At 56.3% G+C, this 22,281-nt stretch overlaps 2 protein-coding genes and 2 long non-coding RNA genes across 5 annotated transcripts; 1 reads left to right on the forward strand and 3 right to left on the reverse strand.

Annotated features, from left to right (window-relative positions):
* Positions 1-2,346: 2,346 nt before the first annotated feature.
* On the reverse strand, positions 2,347-4,886 carry LOC120999851. Its single transcript, XR_005778659.1, has 2 exons — positions 4,580-4,886; positions 2,347-4,398 (listed from the first exon to the last, which is right to left on the reverse strand). It is a non-coding gene; the product is annotated as an uncharacterized LOC120999851 (long non-coding RNA).
* Positions 4,887-7,037: 2,151 nt separating this feature from the next.
* Positions 7,038-7,672, reverse strand: LOC120999854. The gene is made up of 2 exons (XR_005778660.1): positions 7,542-7,672; positions 7,038-7,509 (listed from the first exon to the last, which is right to left on the reverse strand). It is a non-coding gene; the product is annotated as an uncharacterized LOC120999854 (long non-coding RNA).
* A 193-nt stretch (positions 7,673-7,865) lies between these two features.
* LOC120999853 lies at positions 7,866-9,794 on the forward strand. Its single transcript, XM_040430881.1, has 2 exons — positions 7,866-7,993; positions 8,870-9,794. Exons 1-2 carry the CDS (start codon positions 7,871-7,873, stop codon positions 9,569-9,571), a joined length of 825 nt encoding a protein of 274 aa, XP_040286815.1. The 5' UTR covers positions 7,866-7,870; the 3' UTR covers positions 9,572-9,794.
* Positions 9,795-9,945: 151 nt separating this feature from the next.
* PTK7 (protein tyrosine kinase 7 (inactive)) lies at positions 9,946-22,071 on the reverse strand. 2 transcript variants are annotated; one of them, XM_040430880.1, is made up of 20 exons: positions 21,937-22,071; positions 19,641-19,934; positions 19,455-19,557; positions 19,190-19,380; positions 18,962-19,109; positions 18,739-18,869; positions 18,399-18,665; positions 18,185-18,321; positions 17,976-18,111; positions 17,777-17,896; positions 15,298-15,447; positions 15,072-15,222; positions 14,869-14,996; positions 11,879-12,073; positions 11,670-11,810; positions 11,359-11,591; positions 11,174-11,248; positions 10,597-10,748; positions 10,339-10,517; positions 9,946-10,255 (listed from the first exon to the last, which is right to left on the reverse strand). In XM_040430880.1, exons 1-20 carry the CDS (start codon positions 21,971-21,973, stop codon positions 10,095-10,097), a joined length of 3,129 nt encoding a protein of 1,042 aa, XP_040286814.1. In that variant the 5' UTR covers positions 21,974-22,071; the 3' UTR covers positions 9,946-10,094. The 2 variants fall into 2 exon arrangements, with proteins under 2 accessions (XP_040286814.1, XP_040286813.1); XM_040430879.1 differs by having other exon boundaries at positions 18,739-18,872.
* Between the last annotated feature and the right edge of the window lie 210 nt (positions 22,072-22,281).

The following is a 22,281-nucleotide window of genomic DNA, read 5'->3' on the forward strand; positions in this document are numbered from 1 at the left end:
TACACCTCGCTGCTCCCTGTCCTGGATGAATGCAGCGTGGCGTCTGGTCACGGAGCAGGAGTCATTTTAAATTTCCCCTGTAAATTTTTTCTGATTAAGACGTGGACTGTTTGCTGGATAAACCATTGAGGACACGTGACTTAGATTCATCATCCTAAAAAATGACATCATCACCAAACTATTTTCTATCGGTGGGATGAGAAGATTATTCTGGGAAGCGCAGAATATCTGCACTGACTGCGGAGGCGGTGATCGTGACCGCCCTCCTGTGGCCTGACTGCGGAGGCGGTGATCGTGACCTCCCTCCTGTGGCCTGACTGCGGAGGCGGTGATCGTGACCTCCCTCCTGTGGCCTGACTGCGGAGGCGGTGATCGTGACCTCCCTCCTGTGGCCTGACTGCGGAGGCGGTGATCGCGACCTCCCTCCTATTGCCTGACTGTGGAGGCGGTGATCGTGACCTCCCTCCTGTGGCCTGACTGCGGAGGCGGTGATCGCCGTCTCCTGTGGCCTGACTGCGGAGGCGGTGATCGTGACCTCCCTCCTGTGGCCTGACTGCGGAGGCGGTGATCGTGACCTCCCTCCTGTGGCCTGACTGCGGAGGCGGTGATCGTGACCTCCCTCCTGTGGCCTGACTGCGGAGGCGGTGATCGCGACCTCCCTCCTATTGCCTGACTGCGGAGGCGGTGATCGCCGTCTCCTGTGGCCTGACTGCGGAGGCGGTGATCGTGACCTCCCTCCTGTGGCCTGACTGCGGAGGTGGTGATCGCCGTCTCCTGTGGCCTGACTGCGGAGGCGGTGATCGTGACCTCCCCTCCTGTGGCCTGACTGCGGAGGCGGTGATCGCCGTCTCCTGTGGCCTGACTGCAGAGGTGGTGACCGCCACCTCCCTCCTGTGGCCTGACTGCGGAGGCGGTGACCGCGACCTCCCTCCTGTGGCCTGACTGCGGAGGCGGTGATCGCCGTCTCCTGTGGCCTGACTGCAGAGGTGGTGACCGCCACCTCCCTCCTGTGGCCTGACTGCGGAGGCGGTGACCGCGACCTCCCTCCTGTGGCCTGACTGCGGAGGTGGTGATCGCCGTCTCCTGACTGCGGAGGCGGTGATCGCCATCTCTCCCAGGTTCTATAATTCAGTGTCCTCTCCTTGGCTCATGCTGATTGGTCAGTGACCCCTGAATCTCCCTCTCATCATCCACAGTTCATGATGCTTCTTTCTAACTTCTGTTACCTGGGTTTATTTTTGGTTCTGGTTTGGCTTTTCTAGAGCCAAGTCCTGTTTTCTTCGGCCGATTTCTCACGTGTCAGTCCTGGACATCGATGCCGGTTTCTGCTCATTAGTTCTGTTGCACGCGTTCTATCTGGATGCGCCGGCCTTTTCCTCGGCTCCCCGGATATTTTCCTTTTGTATCCTCCACGTGTCACACAACTTTCTGTTGTCCTCCAGGTGGATTCCTGCCCCTGTTATCTTTCTGCCCGTTGTCGGCCCTCTTGCTGTGGCCATGGGATTTGTGTGAAGTAAGACCTGTCCGATAAGCGTGTCCTGTGCGGAAATCACTGTCTGTGTGATCTCACGTTATTGACGCTGCAGGATTGCACGGCTTTATACTGATTTATAATACTGTGTGTCTCTGCTATAATGCTATCCGTATGTTCTGTAGAAGTAAGGCTAAGCAGAGACAGACGGCGTTATGTCAGTATGATTCTGTAGAAGACCAGGCAGAGACAGACGGCGTTATGTCAGTATGATTCTGTGGAAGACCAGGCAGAGACAGACGGCGTTATGTCAGTATGATTCTGTGGAAGACCAGGCAGAGACAGACGGCGTTATGTCAGTATGATTCTGTAGAAGACCAGGCAGAGACAGACGGCGTTATGTCAGTATGATTCTGTAGAAGACCAGGCAGAGACAGACGCCGGTATGTCAGTATGATTCTGTAGAAGACCAGGCAGAGACAGACGCCGGTATGTCAGTATGATTCTGTAGAAGGCCAGGCAGAGACAGACGCCGGTATGTCAGTATGATTCTGTAGAAGGCCAGGCAGAGACAGACGACGTTATGTCAGTATGATTCTGTAGAAGACCAGGCAGAGACAGACGGCGTTATGTCAGTATGATTCTGTAGAAGACCAGGCAGAGACAGACGACGTTATGTCAGTATGATTCTGTAGAAGACCAGGCAGAGACAGACGGCGTTATGTCAGTATGATTCTGTAGAAGACCAGGCAGAGACAGACGGCGTTATGTCAGTATGATTCTGTAGAAGGCCAGGCAGAGACAGACGACGTTATGTCAGTATGATTCTGTAGAAGACCAGGCAGAGACAGACGGCGTTATGTCAGTATGATTCTGTAGAAGGCCAGGCAGAGACAGACGACGTTATGTCAGTATGATTCTGTAGAAGGCCAGGCAGAGACAGACGCCGGTATGTCAGTATGATTCTGTAGAAGACCAGGCAGAGACAGACGGCGTTATGTCAGTATGATTCTGTAGAAGGCCAGGCAGAGACAGACGACGTTATGTCAGTATGATTCTGTAGAAGACCAGGCAGAGACAGACGGCGTTATGTCAGTATGATTCTGTAGAAGGCCAGGCAGAGACAGACGGCGTTATGTCAGTATGATTCTGTAGAAGACCAGGCAGAGACAGACGGCGTTATGTCAGTATGATTCTGTAGAAGACCAGGCAGAGACAGACGCCGGTATGTCAGTATGATTCTGTAGAAGACCAGGCAGAGACAGACGCCGGTATGTCAGTATGATTCTGTAGAAGGCCAGGCAGAGACAGACGCCGGTATGTCAGTATGATTCTGTAGAAGGCCAGGCAGAGACAGACGACGTTATGTCAGTATGATTCTGTAGAAGACCAGGCAGAGACAGACGGCGTTATGTCAGTATGATTCTGTAGAAGACCAGGCAGAGACAGACGACGTTATGTCAGTATGATTCTGTAGAAGACCAGGCAGAGACAGACGGCGTTATGTCAGTATGATTCTGTAGAAGACCAGGCAGAGACAGACGGCGTTATGTCAGTATGATTCTGTAGAAGGCCAGGCAGAGACAGACGACGTTATGTCAGTATGATTCTGTAGAAGACCAGGCAGAGACAGACGGCGTTATGTCAGTATGATTCTGTAGAAGGCCAGGCAGAGACAGACGACGTTATGTCAGTATGATTCTGTAGAAGGCCAGGCAGAGACAGACGCCGGTATGTCAGTATGATTCTGTAGAAGACCAGGCAGAGACAGACGGCGTTATGTCAGTATGATTCTGTAGAAGGCCAGGCAGAGACAGACGACGTTATGTCAGTATGATTCTGTAGAAGACCAGGCAGAGACAGACGGCGTTATGTCAGTATGATTCTGTAGAAGGCCAGGCAGAGACAGACGGCGTTATGTCAGTATGATTCTGTAGAAGACCAGGCAGAGACAGACGGCGTTATGTCAGTATGATTCTGTAGAAGGCCAGGCAGAGACAGACGACGTTATGTCAGTATGATTCTGTAGAAGACCAGTGCTTTATTTTTGTGCCCATAAGTGAGTTGTAAAGCCGTGTGGCTTCTTGCAGCCAGAATGCGGGAGAGCCCCGAGACTGCGTGGTTAGTGGGGACGACGCAAGACATTGCCTCCTGACCACACGCTGAACACCGAAGCCAGCAGCCATGCTTTCTAACAGCCTCTGAATAATGAGAGCTGAAGTTAGTGGCCACAGACACAAACGGCACGGTTCCTTGTCTGCACTGACCGTCAGATGAGTGAGCCCCAACATCAGAGGGCAGCAGTCGGACCTCCAGCTATTGGAGGAGAAGGCAACGGGTCGGGGTCGTTCACGTCCCTAGAGTAGCTCCATGTGGAGTAGATGAAACCACTGTATATGTGATCTTCAGGAGCCGGATGATACGAGTGTAGTTAGAGGTTCTGGGTTCTACTCTGTGCGGCACGGGCCCCTGGACTCTGCCCAGTTTAGTGTCTGGTCATTTAAAGCCATTGCCCTTTATTTGGGGACTTCTGGTTATGAATGCATTAAACTCAGGTCATTCACAGAATTGCAGCCCATGGACAGCCTGGGGGTCAGGTGTGAAGAGCCTGACCCAGCACGTTCTCCATGCCAGTATCTGCTTGGCCACTGTTTTTTTTTATACATGGCTCCCAGTGGTCATTACATGGATGGTGCTTTACCCCTCATGGCGGGTCTGTGGGGTGAAGCTGACCGGGAGCTTTGCTTTTCCTTTACATCGGTTGCTGTTCTCGGGGTCTCTACACCGGAGAGCGGAGTGGATGTAGCACCACACGGTGGGGAAAGGTCTGACAATGAGATGAAGCCTAGTACGAGGAGGTCACACATTGATTAGAAGTAGAGTCAGCAGCCCCATCTCCAGAACATAGGGATCAGGGTTAAACCCCACTTCAGCTAGCAGCCCCATCTCCAGAACATAGGGATCAGGGTTAGACCCCACTTCAGCTAGCAGCCCCATCTCCAGAACATAGGGATCAGGGTTAGACCCCACTTCAGCTAGCAGCCCCATCTCCAGAACATAGGGATCAGGGTTAGACCCCACTTCAGCTAGCAGCCCCATCTCCAGAACATAGGGATCAGGGTTAGACCCCACTTCAGGAAGGGGAGCGTTGTTTTTGCTGCTGCAGATCTCAGGGGAGACGTGATGTTGTGAGGTGGCTTCACTCCTCCGGCTTCTCACTTATTATTCAGATTTTCTCTTTTTTTTTTGTTGTGCTTGTGTGCGGTTTATTTTTATTGGAATTTTCTGGGTTTTCCCGGGAGACGTTTGTGGAGTAAAACACAGTACTGTGTACATACGAGTAACCAGAATAATCCTTTTGTATAAAAAGAAAAAAAACAAAAAAAAACTTTCAATAAATAAATGTATCATTTTGTGCACATTTCGGGGTGTCCAGTTGTCGCCCTATTCTGGTTTTATTAGATGTGATCAAAGTAGGAAAGAAGCTGGAGATCCACGTTCAGCGTGTGAAAGACGACGACAGATCGGCTCCGACCCACAGTCCTCACCGCAGGGTCCCGTCCACCATCCGGAGGGTTGTAATACAATAAGGGTACGGGCGCACAGCTGAAGGTCGGAGCAGATTTGTACTCTTCAGCGTGACCGTACCCAACAAGTCAGAGCCTCCAGAAAAGAAGCTTCACACATGGAGGTGGCTGTACCACAAATACATCCCCGAGGGAATTAAGAGTTTCCCAGAATGCATGTCCTGGGTATTGATTTAGTGATGGGCTCCAGAGCAGCATCTGATCCACAGCTCTAGAAATATGGCAGAGTCACGACTTCTCCACCATTCCCAGTCCTGGACTTCATGAGACTTAAGGTGTCTGAATATTGTCCATCACTCAATCACAACATCCAAATCTTGAAGGAAAAAGAGGGAAACCCAAGAACACTTCAACCCAATCATGTATCCTAGCTGAGGCCCTTTCACAAACCCAGGCTCATGCTAGTAAACAACCAGTCAATTATCAGCTCCAGAGCACCCTGAAGATGTAGAAAATAAAACTGCTGCCAGTAGCCACCACTAGGGGGAGCTCACTACATACAGATACCACTAGGGGGAGCTCACCACATACAGATTATACAGCCACCACTAGGGGGAGCTCACTACATACAGATCATACAGCCACCACTAGAGGGAGCTCACTACATACAGATTATACAGCCACCACTAGGGGGAGGTCACTACATACAGATTATACAGCCACCACTAGGGGGAGCTCACCACATACAGATTATACAGCCACCACTAGGGGGAGCTCACTACATACAGATTATACAGCCACCACTAGGGGGAGCTCACTACATACAGATTATACAGCCACCACTAGGGAGAGCTCACTACATAGAGATTATACAGCCACCACTAGAGGGAGCTCACTACATACAGATTATACAGCCACCACTAGAGGGAGCTCACTACATACAGATTACACAGCCACCACTAGAGGGAGCTCACTACATACAGATTATACAGCCACCACTAGGGAGAGCTCAGTACATAGAGATTATACACCCACCACTAGAGGGAGCTCACTACATACAGATTATACAGTCACCACTAGAGGGAGCTCACTACATACAGATTATACAGCCACAACTAGGGGGAGCTCACCACATACAGGTTATACAGCCACCACTACATACAGATTATACAGCCACCACTAGGGGGAGCTCACTACATACAGATTATACAGCCACCACTACATACAGATTATACAGCCACCACTAGGGGGAGCTCACCACATACAGATTATACAGCCACCACTACATACAGATTATACAGTTACCACTAGGGGGAGCTCACTACATACAGATTATACAGCCACCACCAGGAGGAGCTCACTACATACAGATCATACAGCCACCACTAGGGGGAGCTCACTACATACAGATTATACAGCCACCACTAGAGGGAGCTCACTACATACAGATTATACAGCCACCACTAGGGGGAGCTCACTACATACAGATTATACAGCCACCACTAGAGGGAGCTCACTACATACAGATTATACAGCCACCACTAGGGGGAGCTCACCACATACAGATTATACAGCCACCACTACATACAGATTATACAGTTACCACTAGGGGGAGCTCACTACATACAGATTATACAGCCACCACCAGGAGGAGCTCACTACATACAGATCATACAGCCACCATTGGATACTGGTAAATCTATATGATTTCACCCAAGCAATATGTAGCGGTATACAGAGTGAACACATAACTGTCCTGCAGGGCTTAAATAACACAGTCTCAGTTTTGTCTATATAATATACCCAGGAGTTCTGCACTGGAACATGATTCTGCTAGGTACTGGGGTGCCATACTTTGTGGCCCAATATGGTATGAGTAAAAAATAGTTCATGTTCCGTCCCTTCTCAGTTGTATACATATAGTGAAAGGGCGTAGTGCGGTCAGACACCTAGAGATCCGTGCAGGACACGGCCACATACTATGACATACTAGGGCGAATATGGTTTCCACCCAGTGGGAGGTTCACAAAGCAGAGATCTCGTATCAAAAGGCCTTTATTATCATCATCTCAGGTGCAAGGGTTTTAATAAAAACTTCAAATAAAAAATGCAAATTGAGCAATAAAACGTCCCAAAAATATGAAAAACAAATCTACAATCAGTAACCAAACATATAAAAAACAAATCGGTAAAAAAAACCTGTAAAGTAAGAACCGTCCTGCGCTGAACATAGTAAGGCAGAAGTAGAATCGCCGAGGAATCCTTCATTACACAGGCACTTCGTGTGGTTACATGGAAGACGCAGAGAAGAGGCTACAAAAACACAAGCAACAAAAACACTGGACGAGCCAACCTCAGGGTACAACAGGGTCAGCTTGGGGTGGACGGATCACTGATTGCGAGCCCCCACTGGTGGTCCTACAGCACTGACTGCGAGCCCCCACTGGTGGTCCTACAGCACTGACTGCGAGCCCCCACTGGTGGTCCTACAGCACTGACTGCGAGCCCCCACTGGTGGTCCTACAGCACTGACTGCAAGCCACCACTGGTGGTCCTACAGCACTGACTGCAAGCCCCCATGGTGGTCCTACAGCACTGACTGCAAGCCACCACTGGTGGTCCTACAGCACTGACTGCAAGCCACCACTGGTGGTCCTACAGCACTGACTGCAAGCCACCACTGGTGGTCCTACAGCACTGACTGCAAGCCCCCACTGGTGGTCCTACAGCATTGACTGCAAGCCCCCACTAGTGGTCCTACAGCACTGACTGCAAGCCCCCAGACTAGTGGTCCTACAGCACTGACTGCAAGCCCCCACTGGTGGTCCCACAGCATTGACTGCAAGCCCCCACTGGTGGTCCTACAGCATTGATGCAAGCCCCCACTGGTCGTGCTACAGCATTGACTGCAAGCCCCCGCTGGGGGTCCCAAAGCAAAGACAAGAGCCTAGACAGTACAGACCTGGACACAAGACTGATGGTCCCACAGCACAGACTGCAAGCCCAGACTGGTGGTCCCACAGCATTGACGGAGAGCCCAGACTGGTGGTCCCACAGCACTGACTGCATCCCAGACTGGTGGTCCCACAGCATTGACGGAGAGCCTAGACTGGTGGTCCCACAGCATTGACGGAGAGCCCAGACTGGTGGTCCCACAGCATTGACGGAGAGCCCAGACTGGTGGTCCCACAGCATTGACGGAGAGCCCAGACTGGTGGTCCCACAGCATTGACGGAGAGCCCAGACTGGTGGTCCCACAGCATAGACGGAGAGCCCAGACTGGTGGTCCCACAGCATTGACGGAGAGCCCAGACTGGTGGTCCCACAGCATAGACGGAGAGCCCAGACTGGTGGTCCCACAGCATTGACGGAGAGCCCAGACTGGTGGTCCCACAGCACAGAACAAGAACCCAGAATGGTGGTCCTAAAGTAGAAACAGACCTCCAGACTGGTGGCCCCATGCAATGACCCAGACTCTAGACTAGTGGTCTATCAGCACCGACCTAGACCCTCTAATACTACTTGGGTGGTAAGGCTAGATTGACCTAAACCCTGGACAAGTGGGCATTATGCCCTGATGTTGACCCAAGGCATTTTTCTACATACCAAGCAGAGGTCCACGAGAACTGTCCAAGACAGGTGGTCCCACATGAAGGACCAAGACTGTGGGTCTCTGAGCATTACACCACACTATCTGCCCTAACACATAGGTGTCCTTGAAAGATCCCTCAAGCCTGGATCTAAACCCTGGAATGGTGGTCCCTCAAATCTTCTTAATCCCTATACTGCTGCGCTATTAACACTGATCAAGACCCTGGACTAGGTTCCTAAAGATAATTCTACATTCCAAACAGACAGTCCCTCTGCACAACCTGAACAAAAGAAGACTGGTGGTCCCACAGCACAGACCTGGACACAAGACTGGTGGTCCCACAGCACAGACCTGGACACAAGACTGGTGGTCCCACAGCACAGACCTGGACACAAGACTGGTGGTCCCACAGCACAGACCTGGACACAAGACTGGTGGTCCCACAGCACAGACCTGGACACAAGACTGGTGGTCCCACAGCACAGACCTGGACACAAGACTGGTGGTCCCACAGCACAGACCTGTACACAAGACTGGTGGTCCCACAGCACAGACCTGGACACAAGACTGGTGGTCCCACAGCACAGACCTGGACACAAGACTGGTGGTCCCACAGCACAGACCTGTACACAAGACTGGTGGTCCCACAGCACAGACCTGTACACAAGACTGGTGGTCCCACAGCACAGACCTGTACACAAGACTGGTGGTCCCACAGCACAGACCTGTACACAAGACTGGTGGTCCCACAGCACAGACCTGTACACAAGACTGGTGGTCCCACAGCACAGACCTGGACACAAGACTGATGGTCACACAGCACAGACCTGTACACAAGACTGGTGGTCACACAGCACAGACCTGTACACAAGACTGGTGGTCACACAGCACAGACCTGTATATAAGACTGATGGTCCCATCAATCAGGTTAGTGTTTGCTTGGCTTCATCAGTTGTTGGCCATGTCACATGGGTAGATTAAGGCTACACCTGTCCATCCTAACATGACGGACCTGTCGTGTACACAGGCTGTGATGTTCAACACCACACAGCTTGCAGTTACGCCGTCACCCACGTGGCACGGCCCTTAGGGGCTGCAGTGTGCACATTCAATACTGATAGTGCCCCATGAAGCCTGGACAGATCCCTTCTGGGGTCAAGTTCTTGGGGTTATGGGACAACATTATGGTGCGTCTGGCGCCCGCTGCCCTGAGGTGGCTTTAGCTCGTACCGACGTGAGGTTAAAGATTAATCTGTGAATAAATATGTTCCTAGAAGTGTAACATTAGTGACCGCCGCATGCACATACATGGAGGGTTTGGAGGGCGATGGCGGCAGCGGCTGCATTGTGCTTTGTTATGGAGGGAAGCCCACCCCCCCCACTGAGGTCCATAATGTCAGCACCAGAACCAGCCGGAGACTGCAGCAGCGTGGTACAATGTCTGGCCGGTGCTCGCCCTCCCTGAGGCAGATTCTGTGCTCGTCCCTGGTGACGTCCTCCCGCCTCACATCTTACTGTCTGACGGGGTGTCTCCCAGCGTGTTGGCGATGTCGCTGAACGAGGGGCGATCTTTGGGGCTGGAGGCCCAGCAGCGCTGCATCAGCTTGTAGTAACGTGAGGAGCAGTTCTCCGGAGCCATCAGCTTCAGGGATCCGTCCTGTAGACCTGCAGCCACACAAAGACATCAGTGACCCCAAAGAGGCAGATGAACGGCCTGACCCCTAGGTCCCTGGCGAGGAGTCACCTACCAGCAAGCACCCCGTCATCTGCCATGTCAGTGTAAGGCATCTCTCCCAGGGTAAAGACTTCCCACATCAAGACCCCAAAGGACCAGACGTCAGATTTGGTGGAGAAGTCGTCGTCCTGCACGGCCTCTGTAGGCATCCAGCGCAGCGGCACCCAGGCCTGGCGCAGGTGGTAATATTCACTGGAAGAAGAGCAGCAGAAAGGTGGTCACTCATCGTGGCCTGTCACCGAGACACACAGAGGAGGGTGGCAAAACCCACCTGTTATACACGTCCTTGTTCAGCCCCAGGGCGGACACCTTGACCACCCGCTGAGCGCTCACCAGACAGTTCCGAGCGGCCAGGTCTTTGTGGACAAAGCGATGGTTGGAGAGATGCTCCATTCCCAGCGCCACCTGAGAGCAAAGCGCCACCTAGAGGATGATATATAGAAGACCGCATGAAGGGCACAGGAATACTTCATATGATGTGCTCCTTTACTCAAAAACAGACAAGACCCCAAAGGGCCTCCCCCCCCCCCCCCAGCCACTTCCTGTGTGACCCTTACCCAGCGCCCCCTCTCTCGCGTGACCCTTCCCCAGCGCCCCCCCCCCCCCCACCCACCTCCTGTGTGACCCTTCCCCAGCGCCGCCCCCACCCCTTCTCTCGCATGACTCTTCCCCAGAGACTCCCAAGACCGACCCGCCCACCCCCCTTCCTCCACATGATTTTTGTCCAGCCCCACCCTCGCCTTCCTGCTTGACTCTTCCCCAGCCCCTCCACCAATTCCCCCCCCACTTCCCACGTGACTCTTCCCCAGTATAAGGCGCCCCACCTGCGTGACTCTGCCACATCTCACCTTATGCTTGGTGCTGAGAGGCTTCATCTTCTCGTCTTTGCTCTTGGAGATTCTCAGGAATTGCTTCAGGTCTCCCTATAGAAGAAAACATGAGACATGAGTCCCGGCAGGTGCCCTGGAGGCTATGAGGTGACAACCACCAGGCAGGTGGATAAGCAGCGCCCACTCACTCCCCCGTGACTCACTAGGTCCACGTATTCCAGCATCATGTAGTGTGGTTCAGCCTCGCGGCACTGGCCGAGCAGCCGCACCACGTTATTGTGATTGAGTTTGGCGAACATGTCCAGCTCCCGCCTGAAGTCCATCTGCAGCTGCTCATCGCGGGTCTGCAGGGCTTTGACCACAACCACAGCATCTCTGGAGCCCGAGTCGATGCCCTGAGCCTTCGCCAAGAAAACCTCCCCGAACTCCCCGCGACCTACAGGGGACAAGACGCACGGCCAAGTTCAGAGCTCCGCTGACGGGACAGAGCGGGGGCAGCAGCTCCAGCACTTACCCAGCGTGGTTATCGGGTGGAGGCTGCTGCGGGGGAAGTTCATCCTGTCCCCGGAGCTCATCCTCTTGTTCCCCAGGGTGGTCAGCGGCACCTCCTCCGGGATCTCTGCAGTCGCCTGTCCGTTCTGTAGAGCGGCTCCACCTGAGGAGAAGACGACACTCAGCACCTGGTGTAACCGCAGCGCACCGCCCAGCAGCCGGACCGCTCACCGTTCAGACACTCCATCTCCGGCTCCTCGCCCTCATTCTTGCCCAGTCTTTTTGCTTTCCGCCGTTTCTTGCAGTAGAACATGAGGCCCAGGACAATGATGATGTAGGCCACCGCCGCTCCCACCGACAGCCCGATCGTCTGGATCATCTTGTAGGGCGTGCTGGTATCCGGATCAGACGAAACATTGGGCTTATCTGGAACAAGATGTCACCACAGTCACATCTAACAGACCTCCCTCCGGCGGGCCCCCGGGAACGCCTCCCTCCGACGGGCCCCCCGGCAACACCATTTTGGTGTAAATCTAACCTATTTAAGTGCACCGGCAGATTTGCCCCTCACACACTCGGAAGGCGTTCATGTTGTTCCCATGGTCATGTGCCCACAGTGCTGAGAAATATTAGGTATTGATATATGCAAATGAGCGGCTAAGAGCAATGGGGGAGTCGTCATTACACCTAGAGGCTCAGCTCCCTCTGCACTGACAGGACCAGGCGTGATGAGGTTTTCACTGCCTGGTCTTGGCAAAGGGCGGGGCAGGTGCAGAGAGAGCAGAGCCTCTAGGTGTAATGGTAACGCCCCCGTTGCTCCTAGAGGCTCATTTGCATATATTAAAATATAATCTTTCTCAGCAATGCGGGCACATATGAACATGGGACCAACACGGAGGCCTTCAGCTGCCGAGCGCACACGCACCAGGCCAGCCGGGGTCAGGGACGGATCTGCGGACAGGGGCCCTGTAAGGCACAGTTTTGGGTGATGATGGAACATGGTCCCACCATTGTCTTTTCCACTTTAAAGTGACGCCGTTCACATTCCAAGAGTCGGAACGCGTTCATTTTTGCAGCGTCGTAGCCGCATGTGGCTTGTTTTCTGAGGGGCGAGAGGTTTTCATTGGTACCATTTTTGGGGTTCATGGGACTTCCCCACTGACATTTATTATTTTTGAGGGGGGGGTCTATCCCTGGTCTATTTCTAGAGGGATCCCGGGTCTATCCCTGGTCTATTTCTAGAGGGATCCCGGGCCTATCCCTGGTCTATTTCTAGAGGGATCCCGGGCCTATCCCTGATCTATTTCTAGAGGGATCCCGGGTCTATCCCTGATCTATTTCTAGAGGGATCCCGGGTCTATCCCTGGTCTATTTCTAGAGGGATCCCGGGCCTATCCCTGATCTATTTCTAGAGGGATCCCGGGTCTATCCCTGATCTATTTCTAGAGGGATCCCGGGCCTATCCCTGATCTATTACTAGAGGGATCCCGGGCCTATCCCTGATCTATTTCTAGAGGGATCCCGGGTCTATCCCTGATCTATTTCTAGAGGGATCCCGGGTCTATCCCTGGTCTATTTCTAGAGGGATCCCGGGTCTATCCCCGATCTATTTCTAGAGGGATCCCGGGTCTATTTCTAGAGGGATCCCGGGTCTATCCCTGATCTATTTCTAGAGGGATCCCGGGTCTATCCCTGATCTATTTCTAGAGGGATCCCGGGTCTATCCCTGGTCTATTTCTAGAGGGATCCCGGGCCTATCCCTGATCTATTTCTAGAGGGATCCCGGGTCTATCCCTGATCTATTTCTAGAGGGATCCCGGGTTTATCCCTGATCTATTACTAGAGGGATCCCGGGCCTATCCCTGATCTATTTCTAGAGGGATCCCGGGTCTATCCCTGATCTATTTCTAGAGGGATCCCGGGTCTATCCCTGATCTATTTCTAGAGGGATCCCGGGCCTATCCCTGATCTATTTCTAGGAGGGATCCCGGGCCTATCCCTGATCTATTTCTAGGAGGGATCCCGGGCCTATCCCTGATCTATTTCTAGAGGGATCCCGGGTCTAACCCCGATCTATTTCTAGAGGGATCCCGGGTCTATCCCCGATCTATTTCTAGAGGGATCCCGGGCCTATCCCTGATCTATTTCTAGAGGGATCCCGGGCCTATCCCTGATCTATTTCTAGAGGGATCCCGGGTCTATCCCTGATCTATCTCTAGAGGGATCCCGGGTCTATCCCTGATCTATCTCTAGAGGGATCCCGGGTCTATCCCTGATCTATTTCTAGAGGGATCCCGGGTTTATCCCTGATCTATTACTAGAGGGATCCCGGGTCTATCCCTGATCTATTTCTAGAGGGATCCCGGGCCTATCCCTGATCTATTTCTAGAGGGATCCCGGGCCTATCCCTGATCTATTTCTAGAGGGATCCCGGGCCTATCCCTGATCTATTTCTAGAGGGATCCCGGGTTTATCCCTGATCTATTACTAGAGGGATCCCGGGTCTATCCCTGATCTATTTCTAGAGGGATCCCGGGTCTATCCCTGATCTATTTCTAGAGGGATCCCGGGTTTATCCCTGATCTATTTCTAGAGGGATCCCGGGTTTATCCCTGATCTATTACTAGAGGGATCCCGGGTCTATCCCTGATCTATTACTAGAGGGATCCCGGGCCTATCCCTGATCTATTTCTAGAGGGATCCCGGGCCTATCCCTGATCTACGTATCACTCGGCATTGACCGGAATCTCCCCATCAGTCGGCTCAGCGGCTCCATCATCAGTGGAGGCTCCAGACGTGGCTCACACATCTTAGCCGGGAGCAGCCTTTAACATTTATTGGGGGCCCTTGCACCAGGAGAGGTTGACCCTTATAGCGATCCGTAGGCCGGTTGTCCCCCCCCCTCCCCCTCCCGTCTGTGGCTCCTCTTATTAGGACACAAATGTGTGTGATGATAATGGGAGCCGCCATCTTGCCAACACGTCCATCACAGGACCCAGGAGACACCCCGACTGCTATGGAAGACTATAGTGGGCATGCTCTGTGCAAGTAGAAGCCATGAGCCGTGCCCATCACTTGCTGATTGTTGTGGTGGGCATGCTCCATGACTGGGGGGGCTGGGAGCGAGGTGCGCTGTAACCCTGTGTTACCTACATACGTGGATCCTGAAGTGACCTCTACAGGACACGTGAGCTTCTCGCCCTCCCCCCTCCCGCACTCACCTACAACATAGAGGAAGGTATCGCGGTGCTTGATATTGCAGACGTTGCCAGCTATGCAGGTGTATTTGCCAGTGTCCTCGCTGGACACCTGATAGATCACCAGGGAGCCATTAGGAAAGATCTGGATCCTAAGAAGGAAGAATCCATGGGTGAGGACACAGCCCAGAAGCAGTGGGTGCCCACCCGCAGGAGGTGCAGCTTACCGGTGATAAGACTTGGTGGCATCCAGCAAGCCTTCCCGTCCTCTCCACTGAACGTGCGGGGTGGGGTCTCCTGCAGCCTGGCAGTGCAGCGTGGCCGTGTGCCCCTGGTAGACGGTGGTGTTCTCAGGGACGACTCTGAAGCTGACGTACACTGGAGCGGAGGACACACCGTTTATACCCGCCTGTCAGTGAGCCCGCCCCCTCACAGTACCCCAGGGCCACCTACCTGCCACAATGAGGTGCACAGACGCCCGGATCTCCCCTTGCTGGAGGTTGGAAGCAGTACACGTATAATTCCCAGCATCGCTGCGGCTGACGCGGTGGAAGCGCAGGTGCCCGGCCTCAGAGTCCACATGAGAAGGAAGATCGCTCCCATCTGTCAGGGGAGAACGGGTGTCAAATCATCACAACCTATGCCCAGCGACACACGCACAATGCATGCTGGGATATGAGTATGCGGTGCATGCCGGGATACATAGTGTGAATGGCAGGGCTCATGCTGCGGTGCATGCTGGGATACATAGTGTGAATGGCAGGGCTCATGCCGGGATACATAGTGTGAGTGGCAGGGCTCATGCTGCGGTGTATGCTGGGATACATAGTGTGAGTGGCAGGGCTCATGCCGGGATACGTAGTGTGAGTGGCAGGGCTCATGCCGGGATACGTAGTGTGAGTGGCAGGGCTCATGCCGGGATACGTAGTGTGAGTGGCAGGGCTCATGCCGGGATACGTAGTGTGAGTGGCAGGGCTCATGCCGGGATACGTAGTGTGAGTGGCAGGGCTCATGCCGGGATACGTAGTGTGAGTGGCAGGGCTCATGCCGGGATACATAGTGTGAATGGCAGGGCTCATGCCGGGATACATAGTGTGAGTGGCAGGGCTCATGCCGGGATACATAGTGTGAGTGGCAGGGCTCATGCTGCGGTGCATGCCGGGATACATAGTGTGAGTGGCAGGGCTCATGCTGCGGTGCATGCCGGGATACATAGTGTGAATGGCAGGGCTCATGCCGGGATACATAGTGTGAGTGGCAGGGCTCATGCTGCGGTGCATGCCAGGATACATAGTGTGAATGGCAGGGCTCATGCCGGGATACATAGTGTGAGTGGCAGGGCTCATGCTGCGGTGCATGCCGGGATACATAGTGTGAATGGCAGGGCTCATGCTGCGGTGCATGCCGGGATACATAGTGTGAATGGCAGGGCTCATGCTGCGGTGCATGCTGGGATACATAGTGTGAGTGGCAGGGCTCATGCCAGGATACAGTGTGAGTGGCAGGGCTCATGCCAGGATACAGTGAGTGGCAGGGCTCATGCCAGGATACATAGTGTGAATGGCAGGGCTCATGCCGGGATACATAGTGTGAGTGGCAGGGCTCATGCTGCGGTGCATGCCGGGATACATAGTGTGAATGGCAGGGCTCATGCTGCGGTGCATGCCGGGATACATAGTGTGAATGGCAGGGCTCATGCTGCGGTGCATGCTGGGATACATAGTGTGAGTGGCAGGGCTCATGCCGGGATACATAGTGTGAGTGGCAGGGCTCATGCTGCGGTGCATGCCGGGATACATAGTGTGAATGGCAGGGCTCATGCTGCGGTGCATGCCGGGATACATAGTGTGAATGGCAGGGCTCATGCTGCGGTGCATGCCGGGATACATAGTGTGAATGGCAGGGCTCATGCTGCGGTGCATGCTGGGATACATAGTGTGAGTGGCAGGGCTCATGCCGGGATACATAGTGTGAGTGGCAGGGCTCATGCTGCAGTGCATGCCGGGATACGTAGTTTGAGTGGCAGGGCTCATGCTGCAGTGCATGCCAGGATACGTAGTGTGAATGGCAGGGCTCATGCTGCGGTGCATGCCGGGATACGTAGTGTGAGTGGCAGGGCTCATGCTGCGGTGCATGCCAGGATACGTAGTGTGAATGGCAGGGCTCATGCTGCGGTGCATGCCAGGATACGTAGTGTGAATGGCAGGGCTCATGCTGCGGTGCATGCCAGGATACGTAGTGTGAGTGGCAGGGCTCATGCCAGGATACAGTGTGAGTGGCAGGGCTCATGCCAGGATACAGTGAGTGGCAGGGCTCATGCCAGGATACAGTGTGAGTGGCAGGGCTCATGCTGCGGTGCATGCCGGGATACATAGTGTGAATGGCAGGGCTCATGCTGCGGTGCATGCCGGGATACATAGTGTGAATGGCAGGGCTCATGCTGCGGTGCATGCCGGGATACATAGTGTGAATGGCAGGGCTCATGCTGCGGTGCATGCCGGGATACATAGTGTGAGTGGCAGGGCTCATGCTGCGGTGTATGCCAGGATACATAGTGGGAATGGCAGGGCTCATGCTGCGGTGCATGCCGGGATACATAGTGTGAGTGGCAGGGCTCATGCTGCGGTGCATGCCGGGATACATAGTGTGAGTGGCAGGGCTCATGCTGCGGTGCATGCCGGGATACATAGTGTGAGTGGCAGGGCTCATGCTGCGGTGCATGCCGGGATACATAGTGTGAGTGGCAGGGCTCATGCTGCGGTGCATGCCGGGATACATAGTGTGAGTGGCAGGGCTCATGCTGCGGTGCATGCCGGGATACATAGTGGGAATGGTAGGGCTCATGCCGGGATACAGTGTGAGTGGCAGGGCTCATGCCGGGATACGTAGTGTGAGTGGCAGAGCTCATGCCGGGATCCGGAGCTGTACTGACCTCCCTTCAGCCACCGTACGGTGGGCTTCTCGCGGCCGGTGGCGGAGCACTGCACTGTGGCTTCTTTGTCCAGCTCCACACACTGCTGGGACTGCGGAGGGGGTGTGAACTTTAAATTCTCTGCAGGACAAGGTAACACACGATGAGCAGAGCGCCGCCATGATGACCTGGAGGAGGAGCAGAGGACTGGCCAACTCACCCAGCACCAGGACCCGCGCCTGCGCCTCAATGCTGCCGGCCGGCGTGCTGCTCACACATGTGTAGACTGTGCCATCATAGACCTCGACATTCACAATCTTCAGAGTCCCGTTCTGAAAGACCTCAAAGCGCGTGTCCTGTGAAGAGGCGACCACTTATCAGTCAGCGGGTCTGGGGGTCTCAGTGACAAGCAGGGGCCCCGACACTCACCTCAGCCGAGATCGGGATTGCATTGCGGTACCAGGTGACACTTGGCTCCAGAGAAGCGCGGCTCAGGCAGTGAAGAAATCCGGACCTTCCCTCATCCATCCCCGTGTCCTGCGGTTTCTGCACCCACTCCGGAGGTGCTAGAGGATGAAGACAGGCGTGCTGAGCAGGGTGGGGGGCGGGGAGGAGCGACAGCGTTGTCATGTCATGCACTTACTTGCCACGGTGACCTGCACGTCCTGCCGGCGCTTCCCTGCCGTGTTGGCGGCCATGCAGCTGTAGGTTCCGGCGTCCTCCTCAGTGACGGGACTGAAGACCAGATCGCTGCCGTCCTGGTACACCCGGCCCTGCGCTGGTAATCGCTGCCCACTTCTGGTCCACCATAAGGTTGGCGGCGGCTGACCTCGCGGCCGTTCACATGAGATGCGCTGAACGGTGTCTGCGATGAAGACCCGCGGGGAGAGTGGACGCATCTCGTCTATCGCTGTGGTAAATGACAGATTAGCGGCAGAGTCACCTGGACGTGTGTGGCCACAGAGCTGACAATCACATCTTACCTTCAAGGCTGAGCGTGGCCTGGAGGACCACCTGCTTCCCCCGCAGGCCGGTGCCCACGCAGCGATACGTGCCGTTATTCCGGAGCTTCACAGAGGTGATGAGCAGGGAGCCATTCTGAAAGAGTGTGATCCTGCTGGAAGGAGGAGGAAGCGAGACGCTGAGCCCAGTAACTGACCCCCATGAGAAGCCGCGGTCCGACCGCCAAACCCCTCCCCCGCTCACCGAGACTTGTTAGTCAGTTGAGTGTCTTTAAAGAACCACTCAAGAGTTGGGGGCGGATCGGCAGAGAAGCGACAGTGGAACATGGCGTCCTCGTTCTCCGTCACGATCTGGTCCTGGGGTACGAGCTCCGCCCGCGGGAAACTCTCATCTGCAAGAGGAGATCAGATGAGCGACAGTGCGGGGCCCCCAACACAGGACCATCCATGTTATGTACTTAGGGGCTCTCACCGATGATGTGGAGAGTGAGGTTGCGGTTGCTGCAGACCTCACCGGCGGCGCTGTGCGCACAGCAGTAATACTCGCCGCTGTCGTCGACTCCTGCGCTGCGGATCGTCAGCGTGCGCTCCTTGTTATTGACAGAATAGCCGCTCCCATCATCCACCAGGGGCGTTCCATCTCTGAACCACTGACAGATTGGCCTAGCGATAAGAAAGACAGTGAGTGGCGGCATCCGGAGGCGGCGGCGGCCGGGTACAGCAGGCGGCCATCTTACCGGGGGTGGCCATCGATGTGACAGCGCAGGGTGATCGGCGACTGGCTCTGGATGTCGCTGACGCTGCCCGGACTCTGCAGGGACACCGGACCGCTCTCTATCCCTGTAATATAAGCCCATGAGAAGCCGCCTCCAGGAGCTCCGCCCACTATTTACTACCCCCCCCCCCCATTATCTACCACTTACATTTAATGTTGAATGAGGCGTTGGCGCTCCGCTCCTCCTCGCCGCTGCTCCGGTCCCTCGCCACGCACTGGAAATTTCCTGCATCCAGTCTCCGGTCAACGGCGGTAATAGTCAGACTCCCGCCATCATGATATCGCCGCTCAGTGTCCTTCACAGCAAGCCCGTTCTGCAGCCACTCAAACTCCACCTGCGCAGGATCCTCCACCTCACAGCGCAGGAAGGCGCTGCGGCCGTGCAAAGCATCCTGGGAAGATGGCTGCTTGGTGAAAACAATAGCGCCGCTCGCACCGACAGCTGCAAGGACAAAGGTAAAATCTCACACAAGTGACAGCAAAGGTAGAGCCGCGACCACGACCCCCGGGACCCCACCCCGCGACCACCGCCCCCGGGACGCCACACCCCACCCCGTGACCACCGCCCCCGCCACACCCCACGACCACAGCCCCCGAGACGCCACACCCCACCCCGTGACCACCGCCCCCGCCACACCCCACCCCGCGACCACGGCCCCCGGGATGACACCCCACCCCGGGACGCCACACCCTACCCCGCGACCACGGCCCCCGAGACGACAGACCCCACCCCCACCGGGACGCCACACACCACCCCGCGGCCCCCGAGACGCCACACCCCACCCCGCGACGCCACACCCCACCCCGCGACCACGGCCCCCGAGACTAAACACCCCACCCCACGACCACCGCCCCCGGGACGCCACACCCCACCCCACGACCACCGCCCCCGGGACTAAACACCCCACCCCGCGACCACGGCCCCCGAGACTAAACACCCCACCCCACGACCACCGCCCCCGAGACGCCACACCCCACCCCGCGACCCCCGAGACGCCACACCGCACCCCACCCTGTGACCACCGCCCCCGCCACACCCCACCCCGCGACCACAGCCCCCGGGATGACACCCCACCCCGCGACCACAGCCCCCGGGATGACACCCCACCCCGCGACCACAGCCCCCGGGATGACACCCCACCCCGCGACCACAGCCCCCGGGATGACACCCCACCCCGCAACCACCGCCCCCAAGACGCCACAGCCCCCGGGACGCCACCCAACCCCGTGACCAACGCCCCCAAGACGCCACGGGACGCCACCACTCCACCCCGAGACCACGGCCCCACAAGACGCCACACCCCACCCGGCGACCACGGCCCCCCAGAGATGCCACACCCCACCCGGCGACCACGGCCCCCCAGAGATGCCACACCCCACCCGGCGACCACGGCCCCCCAGAGATGCCACACCCCACCCGGCGACCACGGCCCCCCAGAGACGCCACACCCCACCCGGCGACCACGGCCCCCCAGAGATGCCACACCCCACCCGGCGACCACGGCCCCCCAGAGATGCCACACCCCACCCGGCGACCACGGCCCCCCAAGACGCCACACCCCGCGACCACCCGAGACGCCACACCTCACCACGGCCCCCGAGACGCCACACCTCACCCCGCGACCACGGCCCCCGAGACCCCATACCCCTCCCCGCGACCACGGCCTCCGAGACGCCACACCCCACCCAGCGACCACAGCCCCCCAAGACGCCACACCCCACCCAGCGACCACAGCCCCCCAAGACGCCACACCCCACCCAGCGACCACAGCCCAAGACGCCACACCCCACCCCGCGACCACGGCCCCCCAAGACGCCACACCTCACCACGGCCCCCCGAGACGCCACACCCCACTCCGCGACCACGGCCCCCCAAGACGCCACACCTCACCACGGCCCCCTGAGACGCCACACCTCACCCCGTGACCACGGCCCCTGAGACCCCATACCCCTCCCCGCGACCACAGCCCCCGAGACGCCACACCTCACCCCGCGACCACGGCCCCCGAGACGCCACACCTCACCCCGCGACCACGGCCCCCGAGACGCCACACCTCACCGCGACCACGGCCCCGAGACGCCATACCCCACCCCGCGACGCCACACCTCACCCCACGACCACGGCCCATCAGTGAGGGTACAGGGTGTCGGACCACCACCTATCACATATTCATGGGCTATCCTGAAGACCTGCCAACCGAAAACCCCCTTTAACCCTGCACCAGCCACAGAAGGAGTGAGCTGAGGCGCCGCTGCAGTAAACAATGCCCGGTGTCACCCTCTGCACCTGAGCTCAGTGCACCCCCACCATCTCCTTCCACTCTCCCTTCACCACCATCATCTCCCTCCTCCACCATCTTCCACATCCTCCTCCATCATCTCCTTCCACATCCTCCTCCATTATCTCCACCATCTTCCGTCCCCCTGCCCTCCCGGGCCCTCACCGCTCAGCAGCAGGCACAGGGCGGCGCTCAGGCTCATGGCTGCCCTGTCCAGTCCTCAACACATCTCGGCGGCGTCCCCAATGGCTCCCTGACCAATCTCCCTCTCCCACAATGCCGTGCGGCCTGCTGCGTCTTCTTCCGATGCGCCGCGTAGTGACGTCATCAGTGCGCGCGCTCCGCCGCAGCCAAAACAGGAAGTGCCTGAGCTGCGCCTCGCAGGGGATTCTGGGAATGAGGGCGGGCCTGCCTCTATAACCCACGTGACACCGGAGGCGAGAGTACACCCGGAGCCGCCGGTCACGTGACTGACAATAATAACGCGCCCGCAGTCACATGACCGGATGC

Source organism: Bufo bufo, chromosome 4, assembly GCF_905171765.1.
Source record: "Bufo bufo chromosome 4, aBufBuf1.1, whole genome shotgun sequence".
NCBI classification, from domain to species: Eukaryota; Metazoa; Chordata; class Amphibia; order Anura; family Bufonidae; genus Bufo; species Bufo bufo.

What these genes read in the sequence shown, in the direction of transcription:
- LOC120999853 (XM_040430881.1), top strand. Translation starts at nt 7,871, where the DNA reads ATGCAAGCCCCCACTGGTCGTGCTACAGCATTGACTGCAAGCCCCCGC. An exon ending in TGATGGTCCCACAGCACAGA is followed by an intron (nt 7,994 to 8,869) that starts CTGCAAGCCCAG and finishes CCCTCTGCACAA; the next exon opens with CCTGAACAAAAGAAGACTGG.
- PTK7 (XM_040430879.1), bottom strand. Translation starts at nt 21,973, where the DNA reads ATGAGCCTGAGCGCCGCCCTGTGCCTGCTGCTGAGCG. An exon ending in CGTACGGTGGCTGAAGGGAG is followed by an intron (nt 15,448 to 17,776) that starts GTCAGTACAGCT and finishes CTCCCCTGACAG; the next exon opens with ATGGGAGCGATCTTCCTTCT. An exon ending in TACCTTCCTCTATGTTGTAG is followed by an intron (nt 12,074 to 14,868) that starts GTGAGTGCGGGA and finishes ATCTTGTTCCAG; the next exon opens with ATAAGCCCAATGTTTCGTCT.